The following is a 12,277-nucleotide window of genomic DNA, read 5'->3' on the forward strand; positions in this document are numbered from 1 at the left end:
TACTGAATACTGTATGCCGTGTTGGTAAAATGAAAAGGATGCACTGTTCTCTGTTTCTGTGAATGGCATTTCTGGAGATAAGGCTTTGGTGCGGTTATATTTATTATGTTACTGCTGTATGCTACAGTCATCACACATGTCATACCTTTGCACAATAAACTGCAATATAATCTTGTTTATCGTGAAGGATCTAATACTGTACATTAAAGGTGCAATAGGTCATTTCCGACTTCAAGTGAGGAAATGCAGTCACAAACACGCTCAAACCACAACACTGTTTATCCCTCCCCCTTCTCTGTGAACGTGCTGACGTTGAAACGCCATTGGCTATGGCAATTAGAACCAATTTTCAACCAATGAGCTTGAATTATTGCACAGCTATACAATGTTTTGGTACAGAGTGCCAGCCCGTCAACTGCATAATTTCAAACCCGGATTTAAAGACTATAAACACAGGCAGAAGGTGAGTCAACATGTCAGTGAGCCTTTTTCAATGATAGGAAGGGATTTACAATGGTCTTGTAAGATTGTTTTAACACAAAAATCTTACCTATTGTACCTTTAGGCACACCTAATTTTTTTCCTGAACAGTGCGTATACATATTTACCCCTTTTAAAATCTTACACTTTTATACAACAGAGAATTTATTTTTTTATTTGGTTCTTTTCTAATGTTCCCTTGGACACTCTCTGAATTTAGTTAATTAAATCCAGTAAAGTGAACACCGAGTAGAGGAGGTATAGAATACAGGTTTATTACATTTACGAAGTCCAACAAAGTCATCCTGCTTTGTTTATTTGTTCACTCAATTAAATTAGTTTAAATGAAGTCATGCCTTTGAGAGGCAGTAGTTTACAATGATAGTTGTTTCCTCTCTCTTTTCTCATTATGTGTGCTCCTGCTACTCTTGTGGTGGTTTTGCATGAGATAACTTTTCTAGGTTTTGGTCACTGCACCCTGTTATATGTCAGTTATTCTGGTGATTTGTAACTTTGTCGGTTGTTGAATCTGTAGGTTTCTACTGGGGCTGGTGTTTGTAATTACATGGATAGGGTTATCATTTTTAGGAACAGTAATTGATAGTTGGGTGTCAGGCCTCGAAACATGCCTGGTGACAACCGCAGTCTAAACTGAGGCAATTTAGCGTGTGCAAACGCTGAGTAATCTAAACAATCAGCATACTGTACCATTCACATGTTCCCTCGTACTGGGGAAGACCCCATTGAGACATAGTGCACAAAGTTACCAAGACAACAGAGGCCAACAATCAAGATGGTCATAAGAAAAAAGCGTGTAACTAGCTGCGCTCCTCCCTGCAATTTTGGGCAGTCTGTGTATACTTATCTCAGCAAGCACTCAGTTGACATCAGACATATGTAAAACTCCCTGGACAAGGTTGGCTTAACACACAGCTGGCAAACAGAACTAAATTATTGGTTGCCATTGAAGCAGTGATATGTACAGTATGCCATTCACTTAGGTTATATTGAGCAGGAACTGGCTGTGATTCATGTAAACTGTGCCAGCAGTGAATCTTTCAATCTTACCAACAGCTAACCTATGGAGAGAACGATGCGTTCAAAATGTTAAGGAGTCTTTTCTTCCAACACAATAGCAAATCATTCTTTCATTTCAAAATAAGAATAAACAGCCCTTTCATTAGAGTTAGTTTTGATTTATGTTTTTTGTCAAAGTACTGAAGACCTTGCAAGCCTCAAGGCCAAAATGAATTAGGATGTTTGTGCTGAAAGATCACATCAAAGATTCAAAATTGTAAAAACAAAGTGTGTTGTGACTGTAGAATGATCAAATTGATTGGCATATAATTATTTGCTTGAGAGTTCTTTTATTGTCTTTATTTGTTATTTATTTTTATTCATAAATTATCAATATCTTGGACTATGAATGGATATACTTTTCAAAGTAACTTTAGATTTTAAGGGGTGGGCTCCTATGTTTCTTTAAGGGTTGTGTTTAAACGATGTCAACATGTTATTATATAAAGTCAAACACAGAGGGAGGCCAGAGCCCATATCTAAGGCATTTATTTGCAGTAACCAAATCCTGAGTTCTTTTTTTTTAAAGCAGACCAAAGTTAGCAGCTTTCTAAACTAATTTTTAGCCGATCATAAGAAGCACATGATTTCCAAGAATTTATTGGACTTGTTATTCACTTAAGGGGTTTGTTTACAATTATGCTTAAGAGGCATAATCATTTACTTGTCCACAATGTTGACATTTTTGCAACCGATAAATCAAAACCAAAGATCCTACATGTGCTCTGGCAACACTCAAGAAGTAATGAACAGCAGTGTATTTTCACAAGTCCACGGGTGTAGATTTGCCAGGATGATTCATATACTGACCGTGACATTTTAAGTGGCTGCAATAAAAGGCAGGTCATATAAGAACATGGGAACATAAGAATGCTTGGTGTGAGAACAGTCCCTTCAGTCGCACCGGTCTGCTCAGTTTGCGGACCATCTCGGGACTGTCTGGTGCTGCGTCACCTGAACTTGAGTGTCACACCCCGTAATGATCACCCTGTACTCTAGAGGCCGACCTCCCTATTGGGGAGGTGGGATTGTAACTGCACAGCATTACAGCTATATGTGTGGAGCGTGTTTGGCAAAAAGTACATCTCATCTAACTGACTTGACGTTGAAAGTGTGGCTGTCAGATTAAGACCCAGCTACAGAAGGAGAGAACAGAACAGAGCTGGCTGACTTGTTGCAATTTCTGGTGGGACTTCCCCATGCCTTTTGATTTGTAGAACACAGGCTAAGGGACACTAAAACTTAATGGGTTCTTTCAGATGTCATGACAGTGGAAGATTGATTTGATTCTTTGATGCCCCCCCCCCCCCCTCCATTTTGCATCTTATTTTTCATGCATGATTAGTTTAAATTTGTGTAAACAGATATGCTGTGTATGACGATGTTTTTCTGTAGAATGTAACATTATATGGTCTGTCACATTGTGAACACATTCCAGATCAGCCAAATAAGATGCAATGTAATGTAAAAGCTCTTGAAGGAATTAGCGCTCGCTAAATCCTTCAAGAGCTTTTACATTACATTGCATCTTATTTGGCTGATGCTTTTATCCAAAGCGTCTCACAGTTGATTAGACTAAGCAGGAGACAATCCTCCCCTGGAGCAATGCAGGGTTAAGGGCCTTGCTCAAGGGCCCAGCTGCTGTGCGGATTTTATCGTGGCTACACCGGGGATCGAAACAGCGACCTTGCGGGCCCCAGTTGCTACAGGCTGCCTCTGATGGCTTAAGGCTTACAGGCTTACAGCACAAAGCATGTCCAAGTTAATGGTACCGAATGTAGCCAATGAATAAGCAAAAATCAAGCAGCAGAGGTGAATGCAGGATTTAAATGGCGACAGTGTAGATTACCTTCTCAATGCATCCGAGCCCTGGGCTCCGTAATCACCGTGTAAATGATGAGATTAGAAGTCACCTGGCTGCGTTTCAGACCATCTGGGAATACTCTGAGAGGGGTGGAGGACGCTGGCTTTCCGGTGTGAAGCAGTGGGTGAGGAGGCCCCCCGAGGCTCTGGTGCCTGCCACCTGTCACATCTGGTGCACCTGGCATGGAGCCACACCTCTGCAGCGCCACCTGCCTAGATTAAGATGCACTACAGCCTACCATACATCCACTACACCCTACCATACATGTACTACACCCTACCATACATCCACTACACCCTACCATACATGCACTACACCCTACCATACATGTACTACACCCTACCATACATCCACTACACCCTACCATACATGTACTACACCCTACCATACATCCACTACACCCTACCATACATGCACTACACCCTACCATACATGCACTACACCCTACCATACATGTACTACACCCTACCATACATCCACTACACCCTACCATACATCCACTACACCCTACCATACATGTACTACACCCTACCATACATCCACTACACCCTACCATACATGCACTACACCCTACCATACATGTACTACACCCTACCATACATCCACTACACCCTACCATACATGTACTACACCCTACCATACATCCACTACACCCTACCATACATGTACTACACCCTACCATACATGTACTACACCCTACCATACATGTACTACATCCTACCATACATCCACTACACCCTACCATACATGTACTACACCCTACCATACATCCACTACACCCTACCATACATGTACTACACCCTACCATACATGTACTACAGCCTACCATACATCCACTACACCCTACCATACATGTACTACACCCTACCATACATGTACTACACCATACCATACATCCACTACACCCTACCATACATGTACTACACCCTACCATACATCCACTACACCCTACCATACATGTACTACACCCTACCATACATCCACTACACCCTACCATACATGTACTACACCCTACCATACATCCACTACACCCTACCATACATGTACTACACCCTACCATACATCCACTACACCCTACCATACATGTACTACACCCTACCATACATCCACTACACCCTACCATACATGTACTACACCCTACCATACATGCACTACACCCTACCATACATGAACTACACCCTACCATACATGCACTACACCCTACCATACATGTACTACACCCTACCATACGTGTACTACACCCTACCATACATGCACTACAGCCTACCATACATGCAGTACACCCTACCATACATGCACTACACCCTACCATACATGCGCTAAACCCTACCATACATGCACTACACCCTACCATACATGTACTACACCCTACCATACGTGTACTACACCCTACCATACATGCACTACACCCTACCATACGTGTACTACACCCTACCATACATCCACTACACCCTACCATACATGTACTACACCCTACCATACATCCACTACACCCTACCATACATGCACTACACCCTACCATACATGCACTACACCCTACCATACATGTACTACACCCTACCATACATCCACTACACCCTACCATACATCCACTACACCCTACCATACATGTACTACACCCTACCATACATCCACTACACCCTACCATACATGCACTACACCCTACCATACATGCACTACACCCTACCTTACATGTACTACACCCTACCATACATGTACTACACCCTACCATATATGCGCTACTCCCTTACAGACTCATCACTGCCAGTTCGCAGAGATGTACTGTACATAAACACTTTCATTTTATTTTTCTATTCCCGTTTAACACATAAACATTCACTGTCAAACACATATGAATGGACACACACACACACACACACACACACACACACCTCCTCTCTCACATGTGTGCCTTTATTTCCACTGTCTTGTACTTCTTTTGTCTTGCTCTGTATCACACACACACACACATTCATAAAAGCAAACATGTACTGTATGTATGCTCAGATGCACATACACACATTCGAACACACCATATTCACTTTTCACTGCCTTTTTTTGTAGCATCTAAGATATTATTTTTTTTACAAGAATGCGCATTTGATCCTTGCAGGTTTGTTTTGATGACTGACCCCAGTGCCAGAGCCAGGCATTGTGCGGATGACAATGGAAGCGTCTGATGGTCAAGTCCCCTTTCTGCCTCAGTACGCTGGCTGAGCCTTTAACCACCAAAGCACGCTGACCCAGGCCTTACTCACCAGGTCACAATTTCAGCTAGGTCACCACCATTTTATATTCACTCCTGTAGCTTCTGTCAAATGAGGGGTTTGTCATATGCCAAACAATGGGCTTACCAAAATAAACAGTGTGAAACATTAAGAAGAAAGAGAGTACTTGTGAGCTCAGTCATTGCAATGGGGCTGGTAGAACGGGGAAGACCTCAACATTTGATGACCAAAGAGTGATGGCAAGAGCAAAGTGTTGGGGCAAAAAAGGAATTGCCCAAGAACCAAATCACCCCTCTCATCTGGTGGGGGTGCTATAGATGGCGGCCACAGGTGCTCACTTGTCTTCATTGAAAATGTAACTGCTGATAGCAGAAGCAGAATGAATTCTGAAGCGTACAGAAGTATCGTATCTGCTCAAGTTCACTCAAATACCTCCAAGCCCATTGGACAGCACTTCATCCCAAGGCAAATAACCACAAACATAAGCCAGTGTTCTCTTTCTTCTTAATGATATTCCAAACAGGTTGTTTCAGTCCACATATTGATGTTTTTTAAGTTTTTCACGTCTCTGACTGTTTTTTTCCCCAGCCTCATAATGGCTTCCTTGAGTGGCATTGGCACAACTCTCATGTTGATACACACAATAACCAAAGGCAATCAAAACAAAAGCACAATAACCAAAGGCAATCAAAAGCCTCAAATCAAGCTGAGAAAGCTTTCTTATTTTCCATAGCCGTACAATTACTTTTTGTCCCCAATATAGATGTCAATTGTCTCAAATTAAAGTTGACAGTGTGCACTTTGACCTCACATATTCATTGTTTCATTTCAAATCCAATGTGCTGGCGTATAGAGCCAAAAGAACAGAAATTGTCCCACTGTCCAAATACTTATGGACTTCACTGTAGTATAAACAAGCAAAGAGCTAGAGAAGATCCCACTATATGAAACTGTATGAATTAATATTAAGAAAAACAACTGCCTGAACTTTGTGCCAGACATTGAGCATCATGAAAGGAGTGTTTCACAGAGACAGTATTCTGAAAAACCATAACAAACGGAGGCGGTTTGGATGGAGTTGGCCAGAGCGCATCACACGATTCCCCGACGGTATTCACGGAAGCGCAAAAATATGCGGCCGGAATGCGGCCTTGAACTTGGCCCGCGCGTTGCCCATCTGTCGGCCGAACAGCAGCTTTTTTTCCCTAGAATTTATTTCCTTGAGTTACACATACGGCTGACCTCAGGGCCACGGCGCGGCCCTGCGCGGCCGTGACTTCACCCTCTGGGTGCGGGAGGGAAGCGCGGGGCAGCCGCCTTTCATGGTCCGGGGGAACAACGCGAGGGTCTGCTGGGCGTGAGCTTATTTTAGCTCTCCGGCTATTTGGAATATTTCGCACAGGGACGCGAAGGCCCGTGTGGCGCCTTGTCATGTTCACACGCTGATGCTCTCTCTGATTTGGTTGTCAGCGTTTGATCGGTCACTTCTCTTCATCTCTCTCTCTCTCTCTCTCTATATATATATATATATATTAGTTTTTTTCTTCCTCCCTGCTTGTCTTCTGCGGAGTTCAGGCCTGGTTTGTACTCAATTCCTCTTCTGTTACTCTGTAAAGCATCTTTGTAACAGTTCTCTGTAAAAAGCACTTCATGAATTCAAATGATTGATGCTGCATACTCACTCAAATAATGGTTTCTATACTGCAACTGCTACGGTTTCTCTCAAATTATATATATATATTTTTTGTTGTTTTGATGATCGTGTGTAAAGAAATCAGAATATAATGTAATCTGGTCCACTTATCCTTTCAGTGCTTTTTGCCCCGGGCAATTATTTAATCCATTGTTTAATCCACATTATGTATGGTCTGGTGGTGGAGCTCAGCCCTGCATCTCCAAATCTGCGCATCTCACAGATTCGCATAACGCTAATCAGGCCAACGGGGCATCAAAAGAGCGACCACACAGCCCCTCACCCGGTTCTGTAATAGCTGCTCACATCACCCCAGTTTCTCCAATTGCAGAGACGGGAACGTGGTCCTGATTCTGTACAGTCCAGGGGAAGCCTTTGAAGTTTGAACCAGACTAAGGAACTGCAGGAACCGAACCTGTCTGGCGCGGTGTGATTAGTCAGTGTGACCTGGCACCCCAGCTGCATCTCACTGCCCAGGTAGACACGACAGCAGGAAGTAAGGGTAAAGGTCCTCCGGAATAGAAATATTGTGGGCTCTTTCAGGAGTGCCGTGGGGGGGGGTGTTTTAGTGGTTAGGATGATTCTGGGCCCTGACTGACAGGAGTCCTCAAAGGGAAGGGAATTGTGCAGGGAAGGGATGGCCTGTGTGAGATATTTTCTCGGCTGTGCCACTGGTTACTTTATATCATTTCATGGCACATCTGGCTGTTTGCTGTCTGTTTCCTGTGGGGCTGAGAAGACTACAGCTTGCCCACGGCTGCCTTACAGCTGGTAACAGCGCTAGTCCTGCTGTCTCTGTCTTTGTTGTCCTTTCCAATTCATGGAAAAATAGCCAAAACCTGAACCATGGTAAGTAAGCTGGGTAATTTCATTCTGGTTAGCTCACTCCATCCGCTTCAAGGGTCGACGGGCTGTGCAGTCACAGACGCCCTTCAGCACGCCACTGTAGTAGAAAGCTGTTATTTTCAGCATTGTGTGGCCTTTCTGTTGGCTTGAAAAAGTCCATTTTCTTTTGACCTCTCTCGTTAACATGGTGTTTTCACCAGCAGAACTGCCACTCACTGATTTCTTTTGGTTACCATCCCATTCTCTGTAAACTCTAAAGACTGCAATGCGTGGACATCCCAGCAGGGTGGCTGTTTCTAAGATGCTGGAGCCACCTCATCTGACACCAACAATCACACCACGGTCAAAGTTGCTTACTGTAGATCATGTGCCTTGATATTTGCATTCATGACTAGGTGTCCCAAATGAAGGGGCAATTACTACATATGTATATATATGTATAAAATGGTAACATGATAATTTATGGTAATAAATGGTAGCACTTCAGTAACACATATGCTCTTGGATGATGTTCAGGTTATTGCAAGTTACAATTGTAATTTTTCTTTTACCATTTTGTTACCCTTTTACCCTGAGCCATGAAGCACAATTGCAGAAATGACAGTGAATAAAATCCTTTCAATGTAAAACAAATCTTTATTGTATATTTGTTCTATTTGGATTCACATTCTAAAACTAATGAAATATGTTTTGTTCAGCCTCTTCCACTGTCCCCGTGTCTCATAAGAGACTTCAGTGTGGTATTTCCAGATTATTCCACTGCAGAAAGCTCCTTTATAAGAGGAGCCACCATGCTGTGGTATGTGGATGTGGTATGTGAATTCTTTGAACATCATTTCTATGCAGCGTGCCGTGAGTCTGTTTTGCAGATCACAGGGATTGATTAAAAGCCTGGCATTTTCTGAAAACAGTTGGAGCGTTTTGTATTATTGGAGGTGCTGTGAGTTTATAGGTTATGAAAGATCACCTCATTCTGTTTCCTGTCTCAGCTCCTCTGGTGGAAATGCGGGTTGAAGGACAGACCATGTCCTCATCCCTGAAACTCTGTCATCACAGACTGCGCATGCCGGTGTTGTTTTCTCTCAGCACCTGTGGATTGAGCCTGCTGGTCAGGCCGAATGTTCGTCTGCACGTATATACAGCACACTCAGATGAGCGGGAGGAGGCATGTTTGAGGCCGTTACTATGGCTACCCTGGGCTCCCTCCTGCCCCAGTGAGAGACTGATGTTTTTTTTGGGGGGAAACAAATGTTTCATTTGTGCCAGGACCATAATCAATCTATGGTTAGAGTTAGATCGGCCCATGTTTTAAATCAGTGGTTCCCAAATTCAGGGGCCTGGGGACACATTGTGTTTTCTGGTTTATATTACAACCTTGTGGTGATGATGATCAAGTCTCTTGATCATTTATGGTTGTTGAAAACATGTGTCTAAGTTCTTTTATATATTTTATTCTTCAACTTAATTGATCTGACTGATTAAATGTCCTGGAATGTGAGGACATTGTGGAATAAGAAGCGCACTTCTTTTCTTCATAGTGTGCATAGCTGTTTGTGATGTAATGTAGCCTTAATATCGCCAAAATGTCTAATTAACAAAAAGCAACTTCAGAGATTGCAATTTATTAGTGTCTATATTTGGGGAGGAGGTTGGGGCATTAAACATATGTTGATCTATTTATGAACTGACCTGTGCAACCTGAGAAAAGGGGAGAGAGAGAGAAAAGGAGAGAGAGAGGGGGGAAGAGACAGAGAGAAAAGGAGAGAGAGGGAGTGAGAGAGAGGGGGAAAGAGACAGAGAGAAGGAGAGAGAGAGGGAGAGAGAGAGGGAAAGAGAGAAAGATAGAGAGAGATCATTTACTGTAAATGTATGACATGCTGTTGCCTGCAGGGTCTTCTCGTGTCTCGATCGATTGTTCCGGCTTTGGCTGACCGCTAGAAAATTGGCCCCCTGCAGGTGTAAATCCTCCACACCCTTTCTGCTCACTTCCCTTTTTTTTAAGTTTTCAGTACTTCACATGAATCTCGTCAAATGAAATCCCTTTAAAAGAAAGCGGCACAAGCTCTTCTGCATACAGCAAATGGCTGAGTACAATGTGGTTTTGGTTTTTGAGAAATCCCAAAAAATAAGTGTGCAGAAATTTAGTTTGAACTATTTTTTATTTTGGAATTTTGGAATTTAAAGGAAAACCTTGCAGACCTACATATATTAACTCCACATTTTACCAGTGCATGCTATCCATAGCAATAAAGAATGGTTGTCCTATTTTCCTTCAGGTGACTCAAAATCAGTTTCATCATTTCTATATTTGTGGAGAATAATAAGATAAAGGGCTACTATCTTTTATTCTATATAAGTATATCCACATCTCTCAGTATACACTGTATTGCTATTTTTTATGTTTAATTATGATTTTCCTGCGTTGCACTTTGAGCTGCCCTGTGTATGACAGGTGTTATAGAAATGAATAAAGTTTGAGTTAGCTTTAAGAAAGTGATACATGCAATTAGAAATGATAGGGCCAGTGTTGTCACATTAAACAATGAAGTTGAAAATGTACCATTTTAGTTGATAAAGCAGCAATTATGCTGCCACTCAGTACTCTAATATGAGAAAGACAGCAATCATTTTCAGAAACTCTGCAAGTGGTGGCACGTAGTGTGGCGGTTAGAGCATTGTAGGCTGGGTATGACCTTTCCAGGCCTATTCATCCATCCCGAAATCGGAACAAAAAACTCTTAAGTGTACGCACTGTATCCGAGTCATTTACTGAAGGGGGTACGGTCCCTCCGCCCCCTCTGCCCTGAGCCCTGCTCCAGCTTTTTCAGCAGTCTGTCAATGACTCTTTCATGGCATAAGAGGCTCCTTGCCCTCGGAAAACATCAGCTGAATGGATAAAAGACAAAAAAAGAAGAGGGACCGTAATAGCATGAAAACCTTCAGAGGAAATCCTCGCAGAGCGACAGCCTCGAGCCGCGCACATCTTGAAAGGGAAAAAAAGCGCCGCTTCAAAGAATGACACTGCGGGATTAACTGTTTGACGAACGGCATTTTAAACAAACAGAAGCCAGGCAACGGTGTCTCAGCCATTATCCAATTAGGCAACAGTAAACACACAGTGGGAGGGCGATTCTTTTCCCCGACAAAAGGCGACCGCTCCTCGCACCGTTTTGAACAACAGGATGTCACGGCTCCCGTCTAAAGGTTGACGCCTTTCCACCAGAACTCACCTGGGAGAGCTTAGAAGAATACAGTTAGGAAAGGAAAGGCAATTTGCGGGGGATTACGGAAATTCATTTGGATCTGTGCCTTCTGAGCGGATGAGCGCGGCTTAGGTGTTGCTGAGTGGAGGGAAGCCGTCACCCAGAGGCTCAAATAGGAATAAGGACATCAGATGTGCTTGGGTGGCAATGTGGTATAGTGCTTAAAGAGGGCTAGGTACCCAGGGGGAACGTTGACATTGTGACCTATGGCAAGGTACTTAATATAAAGTTCTCTGAGTGAATTCCAATCCTCCAATCACTGATAATTAGGATTACTGCACCGTACGCACTGTGGGCGAACGGAGAGCAGAAGACGAATACATTACATTACATTATTGGCATTTGGCAGACGCTCTTATCCAGAGCGACTTACAGTTGATTAGACTAAGCAGGAGACAATCCTCCCCTGGAGCAATGCAGGGTTAAGGGCCTTGCTCAAGGGCCCAACGGCTGTGCGGATCTTATTGTGATTAGAACCACCAACCTTGGGTGTCCCAGTTATTTACCTTAACCACTACGCTACAGGCCGCCCCAATAAGTCCAAAAGAGTAAGTCTAATGCCTAATAAAGAGATCACAGGGTGTGTATACAGCACACTCTGTGTTCCAGTCATAACAGCTCAGATTTCCGGGTGGTCCAGATCTGTTTGGATTCTGAAGGCTTGCGGCTGCTACTGTAGCCCGTTCCCTGAGTTTATGGTGGATGTCGGGCCGCCTGCAGCTATGCGCTGCTGAGTCTCATCTGAAGTGATTACGAGGAGGTGAGCCCACTGCAGCAGGGTCCAATTGTATGCCCTCTCTGGCCACAGAAGGGACTGCTGTCATTG

The 12,277-nt window shown here is 43.3% G+C and overlaps 1 protein-coding gene across 1 annotated transcript; it reads left to right on the plus strand.

The window, feature by feature from the left end:
• The first annotated feature begins 3,643 nt into the window (after positions 1-3,643).
• On the plus strand, positions 3,644-4,744 carry LOC133130557 (uncharacterized). Its single transcript, XM_061245219.1, has one exon. The coding sequence runs from the start codon at positions 3,644-3,646 to the stop codon at positions 4,742-4,744; it is 1,101 nt and encodes a 366-aa protein (XP_061101203.1).
• Positions 4,745-12,277: the final 7,533 nt, after the last annotated feature.

The sequence above is a fragment of the Conger conger genome, chromosome 6 (genome assembly GCF_963514075.1).
Source record: "Conger conger chromosome 6, fConCon1.1, whole genome shotgun sequence".
NCBI lineage: Eukaryota > Metazoa > Chordata > Actinopteri > Anguilliformes > Congridae > Conger > Conger conger.